This window comes from Lolium perenne, chromosome 2, assembly GCF_019359855.2.
Source record: "Lolium perenne isolate Kyuss_39 chromosome 2, Kyuss_2.0, whole genome shotgun sequence".
Taxonomy (NCBI): domain Eukaryota; kingdom Viridiplantae; phylum Streptophyta; class Magnoliopsida; order Poales; family Poaceae; genus Lolium; species Lolium perenne.
In genome coordinates, this window is record NC_067245.2 from 135,069,528 (window position 1) to 135,095,932 (window position 26,405).

The 26,405-nt window shown below is 49.3% G+C and overlaps 1 protein-coding gene across 1 annotated transcript in view; it reads right to left on the reverse strand.

Moving 5' to 3' along the window:
• Positions 1 to 14,208, reverse strand: part of LOC139835604 (uncharacterized) — a 29,062-nt gene extending 14,854 nt beyond the window's left edge. Inside the window, exons 1-2 of the mRNA XM_071825467.1 lie at positions 14,169 to 14,208; positions 7,662 to 9,969 (exon numbers count right to left, since the gene is read on the reverse strand). Coding sequence (XP_071681568.1) covers positions 7,662 to 9,969; positions 14,169 to 14,208 — 2,348 coding nt within the window. The remainder of the gene's footprint in view (positions 1 to 7,661; positions 9,970 to 14,168) is intronic.
• Positions 14,209 to 26,405: the final 12,197 nt, after the last annotated feature.

Genomic DNA, 26,405 nt, shown 5'->3' on the forward strand with positions numbered 1-26,405 from the left:
TTTCTTGCTCATAGGCTTCTTCACTTTCCACGGCGGCTTGCACAAGGGCTTCATATTCATCCTCATCAAGAGTCTCGATGTCACCATTCTCCATAGTGATCATGACCTTGGTGTTCTTGCACTCAAATGATTTGTGACCTTGGGTGCCACACTTGAAGCAAGTGACACTAGAGGGTCCCATGGATGCCTTAGAGGAGGCGGTGGAGGAGACCGTTTGCTTCATGCGACTTTGGATAGTCGGTTTTTTGGAAGGTGTAGAGGAGGCGTCGGTCTTGGCACTTGTAGCATGAGGAGTTGATGAAGTAGGAGGAGTCGATGTAGCGAGCTTGGAGGAGAAATAAGTCTTGGCCTTGGAGTACTTGATGTCCTCAATCACTTGGTGTTCGGCCTTCGATGCTTGGTGGACCAACTCAACCATGTTGGAGTAGGGTTGGAACTCGACAATCCTCTTGATGGGATAAGTAAGGCCATTGAAGAAGCGGGCTATGGTTTGTTCCTCGGACTCTTGGATGTTGGCTCGCATCATAGTGAGCTCCATCTCCTTGTAGAACTCCTCAACGGTCTTGGTGCCTTGCTTCAACTTTTGGAGCTTGTTGAAGAGGTCGGTCATGTAGTGCATTGGGACAAAGCGAGCATGCATCTCCTTCTTCATATCTTCCCAAGTGTCAATAGGAGGTTCACCCTTCTCTTCTCTAAGAGTGAGGACTTGCTCCCACCAAGTGTTGGCGTAGTCTTCAAACTCGAGTGATGCCATAGCCACTTTCTTGGCACCGGAGTAGTTGTGGATGCGGAAGATCTTGTCCACCTTGAGTTCCCATGAGAGGTAAGCTTCGGCGTCGTCTTCACCTTTGAACTTGGGCATGTTGAACTTGAGCTTGCCATACATGTTCTCTTCATCCTCCAAGTTTCTTCTACGAGGAGGGGCGCCGTCAACTCTTGCGGCTAGAGGTGGAATAGGAGGTCTTCTACGGCCAACCATAGCATTGGGTTGGCGGTGGAGTTGAACACTTGCTTCACTTGGTTCACGGTGAGGATGTTGTTGAAGATCTTGTCGCGGTTGTGGACGATGCTCAATGTTGGGTCTCGCATCTTGATCATGGTGTAGTTCTCCTCGTCCACGTTGATCATGGCGAGGGTGGTGACGGAGGTCTCGTCGAGGTGGATCTTGAGGATCTTGGTCTTGGGGATGGCCATCACGCCCATGGTGGGCATGGCGATCCGCTTGGTGACGATCTTGTTGAAGGTCTTGAGCTTGTGGAGGACGCTCATGTGGATGAGCATGGCGATGTATTTCTCCACGCCTAGAGTTGGAGCGGGAGTCTTCATGACGAGCACGTGAGCGATGAGGTCGATGATGGTCTTCATGCCTTGAAGAGGAGCTAGAGGACGAAAGGCCACCATGAGAGTAATAGTCTTGTGGCGAGCTTGATGAAGAGGAAGTAGAGCGGTGTCGACGATGACGACCCAAGTTGGTGATGGCGCGCTCGAGGCTATCCGTGCGCCGCTCCATGTTGGCATCATTAGCCGCCATTTGGCCATTCAAGTTGTCCGTAGCTTCACGAAGAAGAGCCAAGTCTTGGTTCACGGCGGAGAAGTTGTGAGCCACCTCATCGTATTGCTCATCGATGCGGGTCTCGAAGAGTGTGAGTTGCTCCTTGAACTCTTGTCGTTGCGTCCATAGGTTGTGTTGAGTTGCCAACCTCTCGGTGTTGCGGAGGATCTCTTCATCCCTATTGGTATCTCCGTTCCTATCCATGATGCAAAGACAAGAACTATGTTGTGTATGTTAGTGGAAGGAGACTACCTCGCACTCTTACCAAGGTAAGATAGTATTGAGGCAATCCACCAAACCGAAAGCAAGATCAAGTGTATCGGGAACACACGCAAAACCACACGCAAAAGCTAGCAAATATGGTGTTAGGCGAGTGTTGTGAAAAGCCAAAAGACAAATCCAAGATCGAGTATGTTGTTAAAAGTGGGTAAAGTCCAAAAATCCAAATGTCAATGTGAAGATCACTATAAACACGGAAAAAGTTGTGGAACACACACACGAGATAAGCGGGGTTAGTGCAACCAAAAGTGAGCGGAAAAGTGTATGTATAAGTGCTCGGTGTCACACTAACACAAGGAGAGCCAAAGCTTTGGTTGCAAAGGAAGAGACAACAAGATTCACACGCGGCCTCTCTTCTCCTATCTCTCTTTGCTTAAAAGCTTTTTCTCTTTTGTATATGGCCGCACTTGCACTCGTTTGTATCTTTGGTGGCACGTGGACACTTTGTATGTATGGGCGTATGGATGTATGGATGTATGGATGTATGGATGTATGGTGCTACTCGCACTCTTTTTGTGTTTTTGGGGCTTTTTCACGCACTATGTTAGCGTTAGCCTCGCTTTTGCTATCTCGCCACACGAGTGTTTGCTTGGGTGCCTTACTCAACACGACACACACACCTCACAATGCGGGGCCACGTGCAATGTCTCGCAACACTAGACAAGCAATGCTCGATAGGATAGATCGCAAAAGGAAGAGGGGTTACAAGGTGAAACCTGCAAGTTATACCTGCGATGATGGTGGTGGTGGTGGTGGTGGTGGAGATCGCCGGAAGACGAGGTCGAAGGAGGGGGCGTTGCTGCGCCCGGTCTGTGGCCCGGTTGGACCGGCTGCTGGACCGGCCCGGCCGGTTGTATGGCCGGTCGACCGGATTCTGGACCGGACCGGCCGGTCTGTAGCCCGGTTGACCGGTGCTCAACCGGATCGCGCGATTTCTCTCTCTTGTTCTTCACGAAAACCAAGTCAAATCGACCAAATCGAAGGGAAACGATGGAATTGGAGGCTAAAAGTTCGGGAAATAGTAGATCAAGCACAACAACACCAGATCCACGGACCAAAACCACTCAAAACGCAACCAAATCACAGATCGGTCAAGAGGCACTTTGGGGCTATTTTTGGGGATTTTTTGGAAAATTTTCTAGGGACGAAATCGAGTGGGTAGAAGGTCAAATCCGCGGTAACCAAGAGCTGCTGATACCATATGATGAGGTCTAAGACCCCGTGTGTGGCCCGATCTCGCGGATTGACTTCGAAACCAAGAGGGGAGATGGGAAAACGCGAGGAACACGAAGAACACAACGAACACGAGGAACTCCGAGACTCACGCACGCACACCAACCCGATACACCCGATATTTACCCCCGTGGCTCGATGGACCACGCCAATAGAATCACCCGGAAGAGGCACGCGGCAGAATTCCCGGTGAGAGATTGGTGTTGGAGAAAAAGAGATTGGTGAGGGAGAGAGAGTAGCTTGTACTAGAATCTCACTCAACAATATCCCAATCAACAACAAGGATGGCCTTGATTACAGAGGGATGATACCCAAGGGAGACTAAGCTCAAAGTTAGGTTTGAGTTCAAAACAAGTCTCAAGAGCTAAAGGGGCGTCCTGGGGGTATTTATAGTCTTACAAGGCGTCATGGGCCGAAAAGGTACAAGTGAAACGGTTCGGGCCGAAATAAGTGACTTAAGTTGTGCAGGCCGGTCAGGGAGCCGGTCAGACCGGGCCTGTGACCGGGCAGGCCGGTTTGAGCCGGACTCGTGGCCGGGCGGCGACCGGACGAGGCTCCAAGTCCCCTGGATGGCGCCCGGATGTCACGAGCGCGAATCACGGTATCTGACCGGGCGGTCCGGTCAGGAGGCCGGTCAGACCGGGCTGTGGACCGGGTGATCCGGTCAGGAGGCCGGTCTGACCGGGTTCTGGACCGGCCGTCCATCTTCTCTTCCTTGCGCTCTTCGGGCGACTTCCTGTCCAGCTCCATGTCCATCTTCGTGTCCATCTTCGTGTCCATCTTCTTGTCCAGCTGCTCCTCTCCTCCCTTTGACCATGGCGTATCCTCCTCTTGGTGACCTTGATGCTCCTTGTACCTAATGACACATAACACGTCGGCATGAGGTAGCAATCCATCCAAAGTGGTACCAAGATCAAGGGTGGTGAGGAGCGAGTTCACCTCATCATGTAGCGCTTTGACTCGGGCTCGTGTCATCGGTCCACTTGGGGGACTTGTTGGTCTTGGTGTAGCGACGTCGGTGACCGGGGCTACATCAATAGAGTTCTTTGATCTCTTCAAGTCCCAAAACATGGACATCCAAACGAGTAAGCAAAAGGGTGTTTTTGCGGGAAAGAGCATCCGCCACAACATTGTCCTTGCCCTTCTTGTATTTGATCACATATGGGAAGGACTCAATGAACTCGACCCATTTTGCATGTCGTTTGTTCAAGTTGTGTTGGCTTTTCAAATATTTCAAGGACTCATGGTCGGAATGAATGATAAACTCTTTTGGCCAAAGATAGTGTTGCCAAACTTCAAGAACACGAACCAAAGCGTAGAGCTCCTTGTCATATATAGGATAGTTGAGGCATGCACCATCTAACTTCTCACTATAGTATGCCACGGGTTTGCCCTCTTGCATAAGAACACCACCAATCCCAAGCCCACTTGCATCACACTCAATCTCAAAAGTTTTTGCAAAATTTGGAAGAACAAGAAGGGGAGCTTCGGTAAGGCGTTTCTTCAACTCATCAAAAGCATTTTGTTGGGCGTTGCCCCAAACAAACGGAACATTCTTTTTGGTAAGCTCATTCAAAGGGCAAGCAATGGTGCTAAAATCTTTCACAAAGCGGCGATAGAAACCGGCAAGTCCATGAAAACTTCGGACTTGGCCAACATTTGTAGGGGTAGGCCAATTATGGATGGCCTCCACCTTGGAAGAATCAACTTCAATCCCATTAGCGGAAACCACAAAGCCAAGGAAAACCAATTTGTTTTGAGCAAAGGTGCATTTGGGGAGGTTAGCATAAAGCTTTTCATGACGCAAGATGTACAAGACCTCTCTCACATGTTGCACATGGTCCTCGAGACTTTTGCTATAGATGAGAATATCATCGAAATAGACAACCACGCTCTTGCCAATGAGAGGACGCAAGATGTGATTCATGAGGCGCATGAAAGTAGATGGAGCATTGGAAAGACCGAAAGGCATAACGAGCCATTCATAGAGACCGAGTTTGGTCTTGAATGCCGTTTTCCATTCATCACCAATGGCCATGCGGATTTGATGGTAACCACTACGCAAATCGACTTTAGAGAAAATCGTGGCACCACTAAGTTCATCAAGCATGTCATCTAAACGCGGAATGGGATGGCGGTAACGGACGGTAATGGCATTGATGGGGCGACAATCCATACACATCCGTTGCGTCTCATCCGGTTTAGGCACAAGAATCACGGGAACCGCACAAGGGCTAAGGCTTTCGCGGACGTACCCTTTGGTGAAGAGATCTTGTATTTGGCGTTGTATCTCCTTTGTTTCTTCGGGGTTGGTGCGGTAGGTGGCACGGTTTGGGAGCGGAGCGCCGGGTATGAGGTCGATGCGGTGTTCTATGCCTCAAAGTGGTGGTAGTCCATGAGGGAGCTCGTCGGGGAAGACGTCTTGAAATTCCTGCAAAAGAGACAACAAAGATGGAGGAATGTTGGTTAAGTCGTTAGTCGCCGACGAGGGTCCCTTGCATTTGAGCACATAGTGCAATATGGTGGATGGGTTCTCTTGGAGCTCTCTCCACTCACTCTTGGTGGCTAGAAGGACACTCTTGGACTCACTCATATATGGCTTGTGGCGCTCACTATCTTTGTGGTGGGTCGCTCCCTCTCCTCTCATCTCACTATGGTGGGTGCGGAGTTGTGTCCTCGCTAAAGCCTTCGCATTATCCGCGATGATTTGGCTAGGAGTCATCGGGCGCAACTCGAACTTCTTGTCGTTGACCTTGAAGGTGTATGTGTTGGAGAGTCCATCATGTATAGCCTTCTTGTCAAATTGCCAAGGGCGGCCAAGCAACATGTGGCACACCGTCATGGGTACCACGTCACACTCGATAGTGTCCTCATAGTGATAGGCCAAAGGTGGCCGATCTTTCGATGAGATGGGGATAAATCGATTTGTTGGTGGAGTTCGTGCTTGACGATCCGACTACACGTGCAAAGCTCGTGCGCCAATGCAATCGCTAGGACAATCTCCGGGAGTTACTGATCTTGCGGGAGCACGATCAGCCTGACCAGCAAGGGTCTTAATTCCTACCTGAAATCGAGAACAAGTAAGAACTAAAGATGCAATCTGAATATTGCGAATAGAGATGAAAGCTTGATTGATAATGGTGGGATTCTGAATAGTCGGTCTTGTTCTGGGCGTTGGCCTCAAAAGAAGTACACGTAGTTGCAACAATTGGCTAACTTTTAGTCTAATCAAAATCCAAGTTCTAATGACGGCTACGGAGGGATATATATGGGGGAAGTCAAGGGATTTTCGTCCAACCAGCTAGGGTTGGCCAAAAACACCCCTAAATGGGCCTTCCTCCACTTATATGGCCTCTTAAAATCCCCTTAAATACCTAATCCGAAAATACATGGGCCTGGCCCATTAAATAAGGTGACGCAGCACCATTAATAACTCTTGGACGAATTTTATGATGGGGAAACTTGTAGAATTCGTCCAAGCATCGTTGCTCCATTATGATGGCTTCAAAGTTCTGAAATCTCCACTTGCGGCGTCATCTTCAATCCTCAAACGCTTGCTGCCATCTCCTCCATGCGTGATCATGCTCCAATGCTTGTCCTCCTCATCCATGCTTGGTCCATCATTCCTAAGAGTAACAAACATATCTGATTTAGGCAGCATCATATTCTCATGTATGTGAGGAATAGTTCCAAGAAACGAAAGTACCTGATAGTTAAGTTGTTTGGCACGAGCTCGAGTGATTGGTCCTTGTATTTGTGTGGCTGTAGGTACAGCGGTTGTATCAAGAGATGGGATGTCCTCATCATGCCCCCCTTCTTGAATTGAAGTCGTCCTCGACGAAAGCTCCTCTTCTTCACCAAAGTAAGGCTTCAAATCTGCAATGTTAAATGTAGGACTAACCGGACCCAATTCTGCAGGAAGCTCAAGTTTATATGCATTATCATTTATTTTCTCTAACACCTTAAAAGGACCAGCAGCGCGGGGCATTAGTTTAGACTTGCACAATTCAGGAAAACGATCTTTGCGCAAATGCAACCAAACAAGATCACCAACATCAAACACAACATGCTTTCTTCCTCTATCCCCAGCAATTTTATACTTAGCATTCATGCGTGCTATGTTGTCTTTAGTAGTCTCATGCAATTTTAGTATCAATTCAGCACGGTCTGTAGCATCCAAATTATTTTGCACAGAAGATGGTAAAGGCAACAAATCAATAGGTGCACGTGGTACAAAACCATAAACAATCTCAAATGGGCACATCTTAGTGGTAGAATGCAGCGAACGATTGTAAGCAAATTCAACATGAGGTAAACATTCTTCCCACAATTTTAAATGAGGTAAACATTCTTCCCACAATTTGCAACTCGATTGGTGCAAAAGGTGCACTTCTCAAGATTACCATACAAACGTGCATCACGTAACGCATTGAAAACAGCACGTAAATGATCCAAATGTTCCTCCAAAGATTTGCTATAAATCAGAATATCATCAAAGTATACCACCACAAAACGTCCAATAAAAGCATGTAAAACTTCGTTCATCAGTCGCATGAAAGTACTAGGTGCATTAGTTAAACCAAAGGGCATTACTAACCACTCATATAAGCCGAACTTAGTTTTAAACGCTGTTTTCCATTCATCTCCTAATTTCATACGAATCTGGTGGTAACCACTACGCAAATCAACTTTAGAGAACATAACAGAACCACTCAATTCATCAAGCATATCATCTAAACGAGGTATTGGATGACGGTATCGAATGGTAATATTATTAATAGTTCTACAATCAGTACACATGCGTGAAGAACCATCCTTCTTAGGTACCAAGATAATAGGAACAGCACATGGGCTAAGAGACTCACGAATGTAACCTTTATCTTGGAGAACCTGAATTTGTCGCTGAATCTCTTTCGTCTCTTCAGGATTGGTACGGTATGGTGCACGGTTGGGCAGCGACGCTCCTGGAATCAAGTCAATCTGGTGTTCTATGCCACGGATAGGTGGTAGTCCAGGGGGAACATCTTGTGGGAACACATCAATGAATTCCTGCAAAAGGTTAGCAACCGCAGGTGGAAAAGAAGGAGGCATATCCTCAAATGAAAACAGAACTTCTTTGCAAATGATAGCATAGCATTGAGTAGTATCCACATCAAGTTCAGCAATATCAGATTTGCTAGCAAGCAAACAAGGATTTTTCAAACGAATTTCAGTAGCATGGTTCGAATCAGATTTAGTATTAGTCTTATGTGGAACAAAATCTGCAGCAACAATCTGATTCTCACTCTTAAGTTTCTCCTCGCTTTTTACTCTACTAGCTCTAGCAAGATCATCTTTTAGTATTTGTTCAGGAGTCATAGGTTTGAGACCAATTTTCTTTCCATCATGCATAAGAGAATACTGATTAGTTTTACCATTATGAACAGATTCTCTATCAAATTGCCAAGGTCTACCAAGTAACAAAGAACAAGCTTGCATAGGTACAACATCACAATCCACAAAATCAGAATATGTACCAATAGTAAAATGCACACGTGTAGTTCTTGTTACCTTGAGCTTCCGAGAGCTCTCAAACCATTGAATGTAGTATGGATGTGTGCGCTGTCTTGTAGGGAGAGAAAGCTTCTCTACCATATCAACGCTAGCCAGATTATTGCAGCTCCCTCCATCAATGATGATCCTTATAGCTCGCTCTTTTACAACGCCTCTTGTTTGGAACAGATTGTGGCGTTGATCATGCTCAGCTTTGCTCAATTGCACGCTCAACACACGCTGTGCAACTAAGCTCCTGTACTGATCAGCAGTGTCAGCTTCCATTACCTCCATCTCTCTCTCAGAATCAGAGTTGGCACCATCACGTGCAGCAATAAGGGCCAATGTATCTTCATCAAAGTCACTTGCAGAATCATATTCTCCATCTTCTCGCACCAACATCACACGCTTGGTTCTGCATTCTCGCTCTATGTGACCAAATCCCAAGCATTTGCGACATTGAATGTCGCGCGTCTTCCCCGTGGAGGCCATGGAAGATGAACTCCGAGGAGGACCAGCCGATGGTGTTGGTGTAGTGGCAGGAGGTGCGCGTGATGCAGGCGCGGTGTACTTGGAGGTAGTAGGTGCTGGTGCAGTACCACGAGATTGTGGCGCTGATTGTCGCGGAGACCATGACGATGTACGTCCTGCAGAAACATTAGCTCTTCTCCATGGTGGTTGGCGATCCTGCACTTCACGTTCAGCTTTGCAAGCAAGATGAAACAAGCGAGTAATAGTGTTGTACTCCTTATAATCTAAAATATGCTGAATCTCTTTATTCAAACCACCAAAGAAACGTGCAAGCATAGCCTCATTATCCTCTACAATACCACAGCGAATCATGCCAGTTTGCAATTCTTGATAATAGTCTTCTACAGAATTTTTCCCTTGTTCTAAGCGAGACAATTTTTTCAGCAAATCACGTTGATAATGTGGAGGAACAAAACGAGTACGCATAGCAAGTTTTAACCCAGTCCAAGTAGCAGGAATATTTGCTGCATGTGTTCTACAATATTCAGACCACAAAATAGATGCAAAATCTGTGAACTCACAAGTAGCAGCACTAACACGCAAGTGATCAGGGTATTTTAAACATGCAAAGCGTTGTTCTACTTCCAATTCCCATGTAAGATATGCATCAGGATTATATCTACCCTCAAATGGCGGAATGTTCAGTTTCAGTTTAGCAACATGATCATCATCATTACGTACCGGGCGAGGAGGTGGTCGAGCGTTGCGGTTCAGCTGCCGTGGACGACCAGGTGCAGGTTGTTGGACTTCCTCGCCGTCCAGTATGTTCTCATCTACCTGCTCGTCCGCGTCCCCTTCATAGTCTTCGTATCCCTCATCAGAAGGCGTGTCATGTGCGGCTGCTGCAGCAGGAGCGGTACCCGCAGGAACGTCCGCACGAAGAACGCGGCGTGCGCGGCGTTGCACGTTGGCGCGAGGCGGCGGTAACCGAGTCAAAAGCTCCTGGAACTTGGCGTCGAGCTTGGAGTTGAAAGCTGCCTCGAGGCCATCCAGCTTGTCCAGCGCGTCGGTGAGTTTGGCATCCACGTCACCAATGCGCGCATCGGTGTCACGTGCATGCCCGCCCAAAAGGTGGGTGAAGTGAGCATGCAACTGCTCAGGCGTCATCTTGGCCGGGTCAACAGCGGTCGGATCAACTAGTCCTGACATGGTTAGTACACGAAAAGCACAAATGTATATGCCTACAAACTACGGAATATGGTGGTTCACGCGCACTTCGTCAAGCAAAATACAAAGCTCTTACAAGTTCTTACCAAACAGGAGGAAGGTGATGTAACAACCAGCAAGGATCAGCGTCTCCCAAGATTGCCAAAGCGATTACCAGGTGTCGACACAGTGCACGTGGAGACAATATGTAGAGCTCTGGGAAGGCAAAGTATAGTGATATGGTGGCACAATAATCAAATCAGCGATGCAAATTGAGTAAACGCTCAACGAAGGTACTGTGCTGGTCCTAGGCTAGATCGTATTAGAGACGCGAGCCTAAATCACCAACGAGGTCACGACGCGGCACAAGATGCAAAGGACAGCGAAACTGGCGCTGAAGGATAGAGCAACCTATGGGAAGGAATTTTTTTTTTTTTTTTTTGGGAAGCTACTGTGGCGCTAGACCACAGAGGTCTCTATGGTCGGGCGACCGGAATTTTTTTTTTGTTTTTTTTTTTATTTTTTTTATTTTATTTTTTTTTTCGGGGGAATCTACTGTGGCGCTAGACCACAGAGGTCTCTATGGTCGGGCGACCGGAATTTTTTTTTTTTTTTTTTTCGGGGAATCTACTGTGGCGCTAGACCACAGAGGTCTCTATGGTCGGGCGACCGGATTTTTTTTTTCTTTTTTTTTTTTGGGAAGCTACTGTGGCGCTAGACCACAGAGGTCTCTATGGTTGGGCGACCGGAATTTTTTTTTTTTGTTTTTTTTTATTTTTTATTTTTTTTTTTTCGGGGGAATCTACTGTGGCGCTAGACCACAGAGGTCTCTATGGTCGGGCGACCGGAATTTTTTTTTTTTTTTTTCGGGGAATCTACTGTGGCGCTAGACCACAGAGGTCTCTATGGTCGGGCGACCGGAATTTTTTTTTTTTTTTTTTTTAGGGGAATCTACTGTGGCGCTAGACCACAGAGGTCTCTATGGTCGGGCGACCGGATTTTTTTTTTTTTTTTTTTTTTTTGCAGCTAGATTGCTTTCAGGATTCCGACGGAAAACGCGAAATTGACCAAGAAAACGGATCGAAAACCCGGAGAAACTCAGAAACAAAGATCAAGAAAGACCCTACGATGATGGGAACCAAAGGGAACAACAAAGAGTTGATGGCAGATGTGGCGGAAGTGTATGGTGGCGGTGATATGGCGAGGACTGCAAGCTGAGATGGTGCGGCGACGACGCGACTACTATGACCAGAACTCGAAACTCTAACGACTCTAGACGCTAAAACCAGCACGCGACACAACGATTGCAGACAAAGACTCAAAAAGCAAAAACTGAAAAGATCATGCAATGGCTTGGCAGGGGCTATGGGACGGATGATCTAAACCTAATATATTTTTGTGGAGCTTTTTCTGGGTTATAGGTAAAACAAATCTACACTAGGAAAACTGTAAATCTCACCGAGCAACCTGAAATCTGATACCACTTGATAGGCCAAAGGTGGCCGATCTTTCGATGAGATGGGGATAAATCGATTTGTTGGTGGAGTTCGTGCTTGACGATCCGACTACACGTGCAAAGCTCGTGCGCCAATGCAATCGCTAGGACAATCTCCGGGAGTTACTGATCTTGCGGGAGCACGATCAGCCTGACCAGCAAGGGTCTTAATTCCTACCTGAAATCGAGAACAAGTAAGAACTAAAGATGCAATCTGAATATTGCGAATAGAGATGAAAGCTTGATTGATAATGGTGGGATTCTGAATAGTCGGTCTTGTTCTGGGCGTTGGCCTCAAAAGAAGTACACGTAGTTGCAACAATTGGCTAACTTTTAGTCTAATCAAAATCCAAGTTCTAATGACGGCTACGGAGGGATATATATGGGGGAAGTCAAGGGATTTTCGTCCAACCAGCTAGGGTTGGCCAAAAACACCCCTAAATGGGCCTTCCTCCACTTATATGGCCTCTTAAAATCCCCTAAAATACCTAATCCGAAAATACATGGGCCTGGCCCATTAAATAAGGTGACGCAGCACCAATAATAACTCTTGGACGAATTTTATGATGGGGAAACTTGTAGAATTCGTCCAAGCATCGTTGCTCCATTATGATGGCTTCAAAGTTCTGAAATCTCCACTTGCGGCGTCATCTTCAACCCTCAAACGCTTGCTGCCATCTCCTCCATGCGTGATCATGCTCCAATGCTTGTCCTCCTCATCCATGCTTGGTCCATCATTCCTAAGAGTAACAAACATATCTGATTTAGGCAGCATCATATTCTCATGTATGTGAGGAATAGTTCCAAGAAACGAAAGTACCTGATAGTTAAGTTGTTTGGCACGAGCTCGAGTGATTGGTCCTTGTATTTGTGTGGCTGTAGGTACAGCGGTTGTATCAAGAGATGGGATGTCCTCATCACATAGGGTCCAATCTTGAAAGTGACGGTGACGGTATGTTGTATCTTGACGTTGCCCTTGTCGCTCAACCATTGGATATGGTAAGGGTGAGGATGCTTGCGGAGAGTGAGGTTGAGCTTCTCACACAACTCGGTGCTTGCAAGGTTATGGCAACTTCCACCATCTATGATGACCATGATCAACTTTCCACCAATTCCGGCACGGGTTTGGAAGATGTTGCACCGTTGTTCTTCCATAGCTTGAGGTTGTGTGGTTAGCACCCTTGTGACCACAAGTGAGGGACTTGGGTCATGCTCACATAAGAGAGGATCTTCTCCACTTTCTTGCTCATAAGCTTCTTCACTTTCCACGGCGGCTTGCACAAGGGCTTCATATTCATCTTCATCTAGCGTCTCGATGTCACCATTCTCCATAGTGATCATAACCTTGGTGTTCTTGCACTCAAATGATTTGTGACCTTGGGTGCCACACTTGAAGCAAGTGACACTAGATGGTCCCGTGGATGCCTTAGACGATGCGGTGGAGGAGACCGTTTGCTTCATGCGACTTTGGATAGTCGGTTTCTTGGATGGTGTAGAGGATGCGTCGGCCTTGGCACTTGTAGCATGAGGAGTTGATGTAGTAGGAGGAGTTGATGTAGTGAGCTTGGAGGAGAAATAGGTCTTGGCCTTGGAGTACTTGATGTCCTCAATCACTTGGCGCTCGGCCTTTGATGCTTGGTGGACCAACTCAACCATGTTGGAGTAGGGTTGGAACTCGACGATCCTCTTGATGGGGTAATTGAGGCCATTGAAGAAACGAGCAATGGTTTGGTCTTCGGACTCTTGGATGTTGGCTCGCATCATAGTGAGCTCCATCTCCTTGTAGAACTCCTCAACGGTCTTGGTGCCTTGCTTCAACTTTTGGAGCTTGTTGAAGAGGTCGGTCATGTAGTGCGTGGGGACAAAGCGAGCATGCATCTCTTTCTTCATTTCTTCCCAAGTGTCAATTGGAGGTTCACCCTTCTCTTCTCGAAGAGTGAGGACTTGCTCCCACCAAGTGTTGGCGTAGTCCTCGAACTCAAGAGACGCCATAGCCACCTTCTTGGCACCGGAGTAGTTGTGGATGCGGAATATCTTCTCAACCTTGAGTGTGATGTAGCCCCGGTCACCGACGTCGCTACACCAAGACCAACAAGTCCCCCAAGTGGACCGATGACACGAGCCCGAGTCAAAGCTCTACATGATGAGGTGAACTCGCTCCTCACCACCCTTGATCTTGGTACCCCTTTGGATGGATTGCTACCTCATGCCGACGTGTTATGTGTCATTAGGTAAAAGGAGCATCAAGGTCACGAAGAGGAGGACACACCATGGTCAAGAGGAGGAGAGGAGCAGCTGGACGTGAAGATGGACATGGAGCTGGACCGGAAGTCGCCCGAAGAGCGCAAGGAAGAGAAGATGGCCAGCCGGTCCAGAACCCGGTCTGACCGGCCTCCTGACCGGGCCACCCGGTCCAAATCGGAATTCCCGCTTGTGCCATCCGGGCACTATCCCGGGGCCCCGGTACCCCGTCCGGTTGCCGCCCGGTCTGGGGCCCGGTCTGGACCGGCCTGCCCGATCCCAGGCCCGGTCTGACCGGCCTCCTGACCGGCCTGCACGACTTAAGTTACCCAAATCGGCCCGAACCTGTTTTACTTGTACCTTTTCGGCCCGTGACGCCTTGTAAGACTATATAAGCCCCCAGGACGCCCCTTGACCTCTTTAGACTTGTTTTGAACTCAAACCTACCTTTGAGCTTAGTCTCCCTAGGGTTATCATCCCTCTGTAATCAAGGCACCTTGGTTGTTGATTTGGATCTTGTTGAGTGAGATTCTAGTACAAGCTACTCTCTCTCCCTCATCAAGCTCTTCTTCTCCAACCCCAATCTCTCTCCGGGAATTCCGCCTCGTGCCTCTTCCTCGGAGATTCTATTGGCGTGGTCCATCGAGCCACGGAGGTAAGCATCGGGTGTATCGGGTTGGTGTGCGTGCGTGAGTCTCGGAGTTCCTCGTGTTCGTCGCGTTCTTCGTGTTCCTCGCGTTCTCCCATCTCTTCCCCTTGGTTTCGAAGTCAATCCGCGAGATCGGGCCACACACGGGGTCTTAGACCTCATCATATGGTATCAGCAGCTCTTGGTTACCGCGGATTTGACCTCCCACCCACCCGATTTCGTTCCTAGAAAATTTTCCAAAAATAGCCCCAAATTGCCTCTTGACCGATCTGTGATTTGGTTGCGTTTTGAGTGGTTTTGGTCCGTGGATCTGGTGTTGTTGTGCTTGATCTACTATTTCCCCAACTTTGAGCCTCCGATTCCATCGTTTCCCTTCGTTTTGGTCGATTTGGATTTGGTTTGGGGAAGAATAGGAGAGAGAAATCGCGCTGTCCGGTTGAGCAGCCGGTCAACCGGGCTGCAGACCGGCCGGGCCAGCCCAGAACCCGGTCGACCGGCCGTGTGACCGGCCAGGCCGGCCCCAGGTCCGGTCCAACCGGCCCCCAGACCGGGCGCCTCTTCGCGCCCTCCTTCGACCTCGATTTCCGGCGATCTACACCACCACCACCACCACCACCACCATCATCGCAGGTATAACTTGCAGCTTTCACCTTGTAACCCCTCTTCCTTTTGCGATCTATCCCATCGAGCATTGCTTGTCTAGTGTTGCGAGACATTGCACGTGGCCCCGCATTGTGAGATGTGTGTGTCGCGTTGAGTAAGGCATCCAAGCAAACACTCGTGTGGCAAGATAGCAAAAGCGAGGCTAACGCTAACATAGTGCGTGAAAAAGCCCCAAAAACACAAAAAGAGTGCGAGTAGCACCATACATCCATACGCCCATACATACAAAAGTGTCCACGTGCCACCAAAGATACAAACGAGTGCAAGTGCCACCATATACAAAAGAGAAAAAGCTTTTAAGCAAAGAGAGATATGAGAAGAGAGGCCGCGCGTGAATCTTGTTGTCTCTTCCTTTGCAACCGAAGCTTTGGCTCTCCTTGTGTTAGTGTGACACCGAGCACTTATACATACACTTTTCCGCTCACTTTTGGTTGCACTAACCCCGCTTATCTCGTGTGTGTGTTCCACAACTTTTTCTGTGTTTATAGTGATCTTCACATTGACATTTGGATTTTTGGACTTTACCCACTTTTAACAACATACTCGATCTTGGATTTGTCTTTTGGCTTTCCACAACACTCGCCTAACACCATATTTGCTAGCTTTTGCGTGTGGTTTTTGCGTGTGTTCCCGATACACTTGATCTTGCTTTCGGCTTGGTGGATTGCCTCAATACTATCTTACCTTGGTAAGAGTGCGAGGTAGTCTCCTTCCACTAACATACACAACATAGTTCTTGTCTTTCCATCATGGATAGGAACGGAGATACCAATAGGGATGAAGAGATCCTCCGCAACACCGAGAGGTTGGCTACTCAACACAACCTATGGACGCAACGGCAAGAGTTCAAGGAGCAACTCACCCTCTTCGAGACGCGCATCGATGAGCAATACGATGAGGTGGCTCACAACTTCTCCGCCGTGAACCAAGACTTGGCCCTTCTTCGTGAAGCTACGGACAACTTGAATGACCAAATGGCGGCCAATGATGCCAACATGGAGCGGCGCATGGATAGCCTCGAGCGCGCCATCACCAACTTGGGTCGTCATCGGCGACACCGCTCTACTTCCTCTTCATCAAGCTCGTCACAAGACTATTACTCTCATGGTGGCCTTTCGTCCCCAAGCTCTTCCTCAAGGCATGAAGACCATCATCGACCTCATCGCCCACATGCTCGTCATGAAGACTCTCGCTCCAACTCTAGGCGTGGAGAAATACATCGCCATGCTCGTCCACATGAGCGTCCTCCACAAGACCAAGTTCTTCAACAAGATCGTCACCAAGCGGATCGCCATGCCCACCATGGGCGTGATGGCCATCCCCAAGACCAAGGTCCTCAAGATCAACCTCGGCGAGATCTCCGCCGCCACCCTCGCCATGACCAACATGGACGAGGAGAACCACAACATGATCAAGATGAGAGACCCAACATTGAGCATCGTCCTCAACCGCGACAAGATTTTCAACCACATCCTCACCGTGAGCCAAGTGAAGCAAGCGTTCATCTTCAACGCCAACCCAATGCTATGGTTGGCCGTAGAAGACCTCCTATTCCTCCTCAAGCCGCAAGAGATGAAGTCGCCCCTCCTCGTAGAAGAACCTTGGAGGATGAAGAGAACATGTTTGGAAGACTCAAGTTCACCATGCCCAAGTTCAAGGGAGAAGAAGATGCCGAGGCCTACCTCTCATGGGCACTCAAGGTTGACAAGATATTCCGCATCCACAACTACTCCGGTGCCAAGAAGGTGGCTATGGCGTCTCTTGAGTTTGAAGACTACGCTAACACTTGGTGGGAACAAGTCCTCACTCTTCGAGAAGAAAAGGGTGAACCTCCTATTGACACTTGGGAAGACATGAAGAAAGAGATGCATGCTCGCTTTGTCCCCACGCACTACATGACCGACCTCTTCAACAAGCTCCAAAAGTTGAAGCAAGGCACCAAGACCGTTGAGGAGTTCTACAAGGAGATGGAGCTCACTATGATGCGAGCCAACATCCAAGAATCCGAGGAACAAACCATTGCCCGCTTCTTCAATGGCCTTACTTACCCCATCAAGAGGATCGTCGAGTTCCAACCCTACTCCAACATGGTTGAGTTGGTCCACCAAGCATCGAAGGCCGAGCGCCAAGTGATTGAGGACATCAAGTACTCCAAGGCCAAGACCTATTTCTCCTCCAAGCTCGCTACATCGACTCCTCCTACTACATCAACTCCTCATGCTACAAGTGCCAAGGCCGATGCATCCTCTACACCATCCAAGAAACCGACTATCCAAAGTCGCATGAAGCAAACGGTCTCCTCCACCGCCTCCTCTAAGGCATCCACGGGACCCTCTAGTGTCACTTGCTTCAAGTGTGGCACCCAAGGTCACAAATCGTTCGAGTGCAAGAACACCAAGGTTATGATCACTATGGAGAATGGTGACATTGAGACACTAGATGAAGAAGAATACGAGGCCCTTGTGCAAGCCGCCGTGGAAAGTGAAGAAGCTTATGAGCAAGAAAGTGGAGAAGATCCTCTCTTATGTGAGCATGACCCAAGTCCCTCACTTGTGGTCACAAGGGTGCTAACCACACAACCTCATGATATGGAAGAACAACGTTGCAACATCATCCAAACCCGTGCCGGAATTGGTGGAAAATCGATCAAGGTCATCATCGATGGTGGAAGTTGCCATAACCTTGCGAGCACCGAGTTGTGTGAGAAGCTCAACCTCACTCTCCGCAAGCATCCTCACCCTTACCATATCCAATGGTTGAGTGACAAGGGCAACGTCAAGATACAACATACCGTCACCGTCACTTTCAAGATTGGACCTTATGAGGACACTATCGAGTGTGACGTGGTACCCATGACGGTGTGCCACATGTTGCTTGGCCGCCCTTGGCAATATGACAAGAAGGCTATACATGATGGACTCTCCAACACATACACCTTCAAGGTCAACGACAAGAAGTTCGAGCTGCGCCCGATGACTCCTAGCCAAATCATCGCGGATAATGCGAAGGCTTTAGCGAGGGCACAACTCCGCACCCACCATAGTGAGATGAGAGGAGAGGGAGCGACCCACCACAAAGAGAGTGAGCGCCACAAGCCATATATGAGTGAGTCCAAGAGTGTCCTTCTAGCCACCAAGAGTGAGTGGAGAGAGCTCCAAGAGAACCCATCCACCATATTGCACTATGTGCTCATATGCAAGGGACCATCATCGGCGACTAACGACTTAACCAACATTCCTTCGTCTTTGTTGTCTCTTTTGAAGGAGTTTCAAGACGTCTTCCCCGACGAGCTCCCTCATGGACTACCACCACTCCGAGGCATAGAACACCGCATCGACCTCATACCCGGCGCTCCGCTCCCAAACCGTGCCGCCTACCGCACCAACCCCGAAGAGACCAAGGAGATCCAACGCCAAATTCAAGATCTCCTCGCCAAACGGTACGTCCGCGAAAGCCTTAGCCCTTGTGCGGTTCCCGTGATTCTTGTGCCTAAACCGGATGAGATGCAACGGATGTGTATGGATTGTCGCCCCATCAATGCCATTACCGTCTGTTACCGCCATCCCATTCCGCGTTTAGATGACATGCTTGATGAACTTAGTGGTGCCACGATTTTCTCTAAAGTCGATTTGCGTAGTGGTTACCATCAAATCCGCATGGCTATTGGTGATGAATGGAAAACGGCATTCAAGACCAAACTCGGTCTCTATGAATGGCTCGTTATGCCTTTCGGTCTTTCAAATGCCCCATCTACTTTCATGCGCCTCATGAATCACATCTTGCGTCCTCTCATTGGCAAGAGCGTGGTTGTCTACTTCGATGATATTCTTATTTATAGCAAAAACCTCGAGGACCATGTGCAACATGTAAGAGAGGTCTTGTGCATCTTGCGACATGAAAAGCTTTATGCTAACCTCCCTAAATGCACATTTGCTCAAAACAAATTGGTTTTCCTTGGCTTTGTGGTTTCCGCTAATGGGATTGAAGTTGATTCTTCCAAGGTGGAGGCCATCCACAATTGGCCTACTCCTACAAATGTTGGTCAAGTCCGAAGCTTCCATGGACTTGCCGGGTTTTACCGCCGCTTTGTGAAAGACTTTAGCACCATTGCTTGCCCTTTGAATGAGCTTACCAAGAAAAATGTTCCGTTTGTTTGGGGCAACGCCCAACAAAATGCTTTTGATGAGTTGAAGAAACGTCTTACCGAAGCTCCACTTCTTGTTCTTCTGAATTTTGCCAAAACTTTTGAGATTGAGTGTGATGCAAGTGGGCTTGGTATTGGTGGTGTTCTTATGCAAGAGGGCAAACCCGTGGCCTACTATAGTGAGAAGTTAGATGGCGCACGCCTCAACTATCCTATATATGACAAGGAGCTCTACGCTTTGGTTCGTGTTCTTGAAGTTTGGCAACACTATCTTTGGCCAAAAGAGTTTATCATTCATTTCGACCATGAGTCCTTGAAATATTTGAAAAGCCAACACAACTTGAACAAACGACATGCAAAATGGGTCGAGTTCATTGAGTCCTTCCCGTATGTGATCAAATACAAGAAGGGCAAGGACAATGTTGTGGCGGATGCTCTTTCCCGCAAAAACACCCTTTTGCTAACTCGTTTGGATTTTCATGTTTTGGGACTTGAAGAGATCAAAGAACTCTATCCTTCCGATTCTTTCTTTGCTCCAATTTTTGAGAAGTGCTCCGTTGAACGAGGAGTGGATGATTTCTATTTGCATGATGGCTATTTGTTTAAAGCTAACAAGATTTGCATTCCCGAGTCTTCGCTTCGAAAATTGCTTTTGCAAGAGTCTCATGGAGGAGGTCTTATGGGTCACTTCGGCCGTGATAAGACACTTGCGATGCTCTCCACTCATTACTATTGGCCAAAGATGAAGCGAGATGTGGAACGCCTTTGCCGCCGGTGCACCACTTGCTTACAAGCTAAGTCTACCTCCAACCCTTATGGTCTTTACACTCCATTGCCTATTCCTTATGCACCATGGACCGATATTAGCATGGATTTTGTTCTAGGCTTGCCTCGCACTAAGCATGGTCATGATTCCATCTTCGTTGTAGTGGATAGATTCTCTAAGATGGCTCATTTCATACCTTGCCATAAGAGCGACGATGCTTCACACATTGCTTCATTGTTTTTCAGGGAAATTGTCCGCCTACATGGAGTACCGCAAAGCATTGTGTCGAATCGAGACGTCAAGTTCATGAGTTATCTTTGGAAGTCGCTCATGGCGAAGTTTGGAGTCAAGCTCTTGTTCTCATCATCATCGCACCCGCAAACGGATGGCCAAACGGAAGTCGTCAATCGAAGCCTCTCCACCCTCCTACGCATCCTCGTGAAGAAGAACTTGAAGTCATGGGAGGAGTGCCTTCCTCACGCCGAGTTCGCCTACAACCGCGCCAAGCACAAGACTACGTCAAGGAGCCCCTTCATGGTCGTCTATGGCTTCGAACCTTACACGGCACTCGACATACTTCCGCTTCCCCTCCACGAGCGCATCAACATGGACTTCGACAAGCGCACCGCCGCCGTCAAGAAACTACATGAAGACACAAGGGCAACCATACAAGAACATGTTCTTCGTCAAGCCAACCGCATCAACGCCAAGAAGAAGGCAAGAATATTCGAAGAAGGAGACCTCGTTTGGATCCACCTCCGGAAGGAACGGTTCCCTCGTGAGCGCAACTCCAAGCTCAAGCCAAGAGGAGATGGCCCCTTCAAGGTCCTCAAACGCATCAACAACAACGCTTACGTCATCGACATACCAACATCCAAGTACTTGGTGAGCAACACGTTCAACGTCTCGGACTTGTCACCCTATCATGGAGATGAGGAGGTGCAAGAGTCGAGGACGACTCTTTCCCAAGGGGGGGGAGATGATGTAGCCCCGGTCACCGACGTCGCTACACCAAGACCAACAAGTCCCCCAAGTGGACCGATGACACGAGCCCGAGTCAAAGCTCTACATGATGAGGTGAACTCGCTCCTCACCACCCTTGATCTTGGTACCCCTTTGGATGGATTGCTACCTCATGCCGACGTGTTATGTGTCATTAGGTACAAGGAGCATCAAGGTCACGAAGAGGAGGACACACCATGGTCAAGAGGAGGAGAGGAGCAGCTGGACGTGAAGATGGACATGGAGCTGGACCGAAAGTCGCCCGAAGAGCGCAAGGAAGAGAAGATGGCCGGCCGGTCCAGAACCCGGTCTGACCGGCCTCCTGACCGGGCCACCCGGTCCAGAACCCGGTCTGACCGGCCTCCTGACCGGGCCACCCGGTCCAAACCGGAATTCCCGCTTGTGCCATCCGGGCACTATCCCGGGGCCCCGGAACCCCGTCCGGTTGCCGCCCGGTCTGGGGCCCGGTCTGGACCGGCCTGCCCGGTCCCAGGCCCGGTCTGACCGGCCTCCTGACCGGCCTGCACGACTTAAGTTACCCAAATCGGCCCGAACCTGTTTTACTTGTACCTTTTCGGCCCGTGACGCCTTGTAAGACTATATAAGCCCCCAGGACGCCCCTTGACCTCTTTAGACTTGTTTTGAACTCAAACCTACCTTTGAGCTTAGTCTCCCTAGGGTTATCATCCCTCTGTAATCAAGGCACCTTGGTTGTTGATTTGGATCTTGTTGAGTGAGATTCTAGTACAAGCTACTCTCTCTCCCTCATCAAGCTCTTCTTCTCCAACCCCAATCTCTCACCGGGAATTCCGCCCCGTGCCTCTTCCTCGGAGATTCTATTGGCGTGGTCCATCGAGCCACGGAGGTAAACATCGGGTGTATCAGGTTGGTGTGCGTGCGTGAGTCTCGGAGTTCCTCGTGTTCGTCGCGTTCTTCGTGTTCCTCGCGTTCTCCCATCTCTTCCCCTTGGTTTCGAAGTCAATCCGCGAGATCGGGCCACACACGGGGTCTTAGACCTCATCAGAGTGCCCATGAGAGGTACGCCTCGGCATCTTCTTCTCCCTTGAACTTTGGCATGGTGAACTTGAGTCTTCCAAACATGTTTTCTTCATCCTCCAAGTTTCTTCTACGAGGAGGGGCGCCGTCATCTCTTGCGGCTAGAGGGGGAATAGGAGGTCTTCTACGGCCAACCATAGCATTGGGTTGGCGTTGAAGATGAACGCTTGCTTCACTTGGTTCACGGTGAGGATGTGGTTGAAGATCTTGTCGCGGTTGAGGACGATGCTCAATGTTGGGTCTCTCATCTTGATCATGGTGCGGCTCTCCTCGTCCACGTTGGTCATGGCGAGGGTGGCGGCGGAGATCTCGCCGAGGTTGATCTTGAGGACCTTGGTCTTGGGGATGGCCGTCACGCCCATGGTGGGCATGGCGACCCGCTTGGTGACGATCTTGTTGAAGGACTTGGTCTTGTGGAGGACGCTCATGTGGGCGAGCATGGCGATGGATTTCTCCACGCCTAGAGTTGGAGCGAGAGTCTTCATGACGAGCTTGTGGGCGATGAGGTCGATGATGGTCTTCATGCCTTGAAGAGGAGCTTGAGGACAAAAGGCCACCATGAGAATAGTAATCTTGTGGCGAGCTTGATGAAGAGGAAGTAGAGCGGTGTCGGCGATGGCGACCCAAGTTGGTGATGGCGCGCTCAAGGCTATCCATGCGCCGCTCCATGTTCGCATCATTTGCCGCCATTTGGCCATTCAAGTTGTCCGTAGCTTCACGAAGAAGAGCCAAGTCTTGGTTCACGGCGGAGAAGTTGTGAGCCACCTCATCGTATTGCTCATCGATGCGCGTCTCGAAGAGGGTGAGTTGCTCCTTGAACTCTTGTCGTTGCGTCCATAGGTTGTGTTGAGTAGCCAACCTCTCGGTGTTGCGGAGGATCTCTTCATCCCTTGTGGTATCTCCGTTCCTATCGATGATGGAAAGACAAGAACTATGTTGTGTATGTTAGTGGAAGGAGACTACCTCGCACTCTTACCAAGGTAAGATAGTATTGAGGCAATCCACCAAGTCGAAAGTAAGATCAAGTGTATCGGGAACACACGCAAAACCACACGCAAAAGCTAGCAAATATGGTGTTAGGCGAGTGTTGTGGAAAGCCAAAAGACAAATCCAAGATCGAGTATGTTGTTAAGAGTGGGTAAGGTCCAAAAATCCAAATGTCAATGTGAAGATCACTATAAACAAGGAAAAAGTGAGGGAACACACACACGAGATAAGCGGGGTTAGTGCAACCAAAAGTGAGCGGAAAAGAGTATGTATAAGTGCTCGGTGTCACACTAACACAAGGAGAGCCAAAGCTTCGGTTGCAAAGGAAGAGACAACAAGATTCACACGCGGCCTCTCTTCTCCTATCTCTCTTTGCTTAAAAGCTTTTTTTCTCTTTTGTATATGGTGGCACTTGCACTCGTTTGTATCTTTGGTGGCACGTGGACACTTTTGTATGTATGAACGTATGGATGTATGGATGTATGGATGTATGGTGCTACTCGCACTCTTTTTGTGTTTTTTTTGGGGCTTTTTCACGCACTATGTTAGTGTTAGCCTCGCTTTTGCTATCTTGCCACACGAGTGTTTGCTTGGATGCCTTACTCAACGCGACACACACATCTCACAATGCGGGGCCACGTGCAATGTCTCGCAACACTAGACAAGCAATGCTCAATGGGATAGATCGCAAAAGGAAGAGGGGTTACAAGGTGAAAGCTGCAAGTTATACCTGCGATGGTGGTGGTGGTGGTGGTGGTGGAGATCGCCGGAAATAGAGGTCGAAGGGGGCGCGAAGATGCGCCCAGTCTGGGGCCCGGTTGGACCGGATCCTGGACCGGCCTGTCCGGTTGCCGCCCGGTCGACCGGGTTCTGGGCTGGCTCGTCCGGTCGTGGGCCCGGTTGACCGGGTTCGAAACCGGATTTCGCGAGCTGGAGCTTTCTCTCTCCTGTTCTTCCCCAAACCAAATCCAAATCAACCAAAATGAAGGGAAACGATGGAATTGGAGGCTCAAAGTTGGGGAAATAGTAGATCAAGCACAACAACATATGAAATCCACGGACCAAAACCACTCAAAACGCAACCAAATCACAGATCGGTCAAGAGGCAATTTGGGGCTATTTTTGGGGATTTTTTGGAAAATTTTCTAGGAACGAAATCGGGTGGGTGGAGGGTCAAATCCGCGGTAACCAAGAGCTGCTGACACGAAGAACACGATGAACACGAGGAACTCCGAGACTCACGCACACACACCAACCCGATACACCCGATGCTTACCTCCGTGGCTTGATGGACCACGCCAATAGAATCTCCGAGGAAGAGGCCGTGGCAGAATTCCCGGAGAGAGATTGGGGTTGGAGAGGAAGAGCTTGGTGAGGGAGAGAGAGTAACTAGTACTAGAATCTCACTCAACAAGATCAAAGTCAACAACCAATGTGCCTTGATTACAGAGGGATGATACCCAAGGGAGACTAAGCTCAAAGGTAGGTTTGAGTTCAAAACAAGTCTCAAGAGTAAAGGAGGGGTCCAAGCTACTTATATAGGCACACATGGCCAGCAAGGGCGAACAGGTACGCGAATGGATAAGTTAAGGCAGTTTGGTGGGGCTTTCCCGTCAGATCCGGTTTGGGTCCGGTCTGACCGGGCCTGTGACCGGGCTGTCCGGTCATGGGTCCGGTCGACCGGGCGCAAACCGGGAATCTGCGAAGAATCCGGTCCTGGGTCCGGTCGTCGTCCGGTACGAGGGAGCTGGCCCGGTTTGCGCCCGGTTGACCGGGCCTGTGACCGGGGCGTCCGGTTGTGGGTCCGGTCTGACCGGGTCCTGGACCGGCCAGCGTTCGTCTCTTCCTTGGAGCGCTTTGAGCGACGTCGGCTTCGGCTTCATGATCATCTCCATGTCCAGCTGCTTCTCTCCCTCCCTTGACCTTGGCTTGTCCTCCTCTCCGGGGTCTTGATGCGCCTTGTACCTAATGACACATAGCACGTCGGCATGAGGTAGCAATCCATCCAAAGGGGTACCAAGATCAAGGGTGGTGAGGAGCGAGTTCACCTCATCATGTAGAGCTTTGACTCGGGCTCGTGTCATCGGTCCACTTGGGGGACTTGTTGGTCTTGGTGTAGCGACGTCGGTGAGCGGGGCTACATCAGGGTGTATGTGCCAAAGGGTCCCAATCTTGGTTCTCCATGTGTATATGTCCTAAACAAACCTAAAAGAATAAAAATGTACATTGGTTCACCCTCGCGCGGAGAAATCTAGGGGGGTAGACCCGCCGGGGCACACGTTTCGCTGTTTTGGGGGGAGGAGGGGGAGAACGACCGCCGGAACACCGGAACCCCACCAAATCTTGCATGTGGGCCTATGATATGTGTCAAAGTGTGATGCAAGGTGTAATTGTGCAAAATTAGCTCCCCTAAACCCTAGACCCTAGCCCTAACCCTACGCCGAACCCTAACCAGTAGATCAGGCACACCCTCGATCGTGTGATAATGGCTCGAGCTGGGGGTGTATGTGCCAAAGGGTCCCAATCTTGGTTATCCATGTGTATATGTCCTAAACAAACCTAAAATAATGAAAATGTACATTGGTGCACCCTCGCGCGGAGAAATCTAGGGGGTAGACCCGCCGGGGCACACGTTCCGCTGTTTTGGGGGAGGAGGGGGAGAACGACCGCCGGAACACCGGAACCCCACCAAATCTTGCATGTGGGCCTATGCTATGTGTCAAAGTGTGATGCAAGGTGTAATTGTGCAAAAGTAGCTCCCCTAAACCCTAGACCCTAGCCCTAACCCTACGCCGAACCCTAACCAGTAGATCAGGCACACCCTCGATCGTGTGATAATGGCTCGAGTTGCGGGTGTATGTGCCAAAGGGTCCCAATCTTGGTTCTCCATGTGTATATGTCCTAAACAAACCTAAAAGAATGAAAAGGTACATTGGTGCACCCTCGCGCGGAGAAATCTAGGGGGTAGACCCGCCGGGGCACACGTTCCGCTGTTTTGGGGGGAGGAGGGGGAGAACGACCGCCGGAACACCGGAACCCCACCAAATCTTGCATGTGGGCCTATGCTATGTGTAAACGTGTGATGCAAGGTGTAATTGTGCAAAAGTAGCTCCCCTAAACCCTAGACCC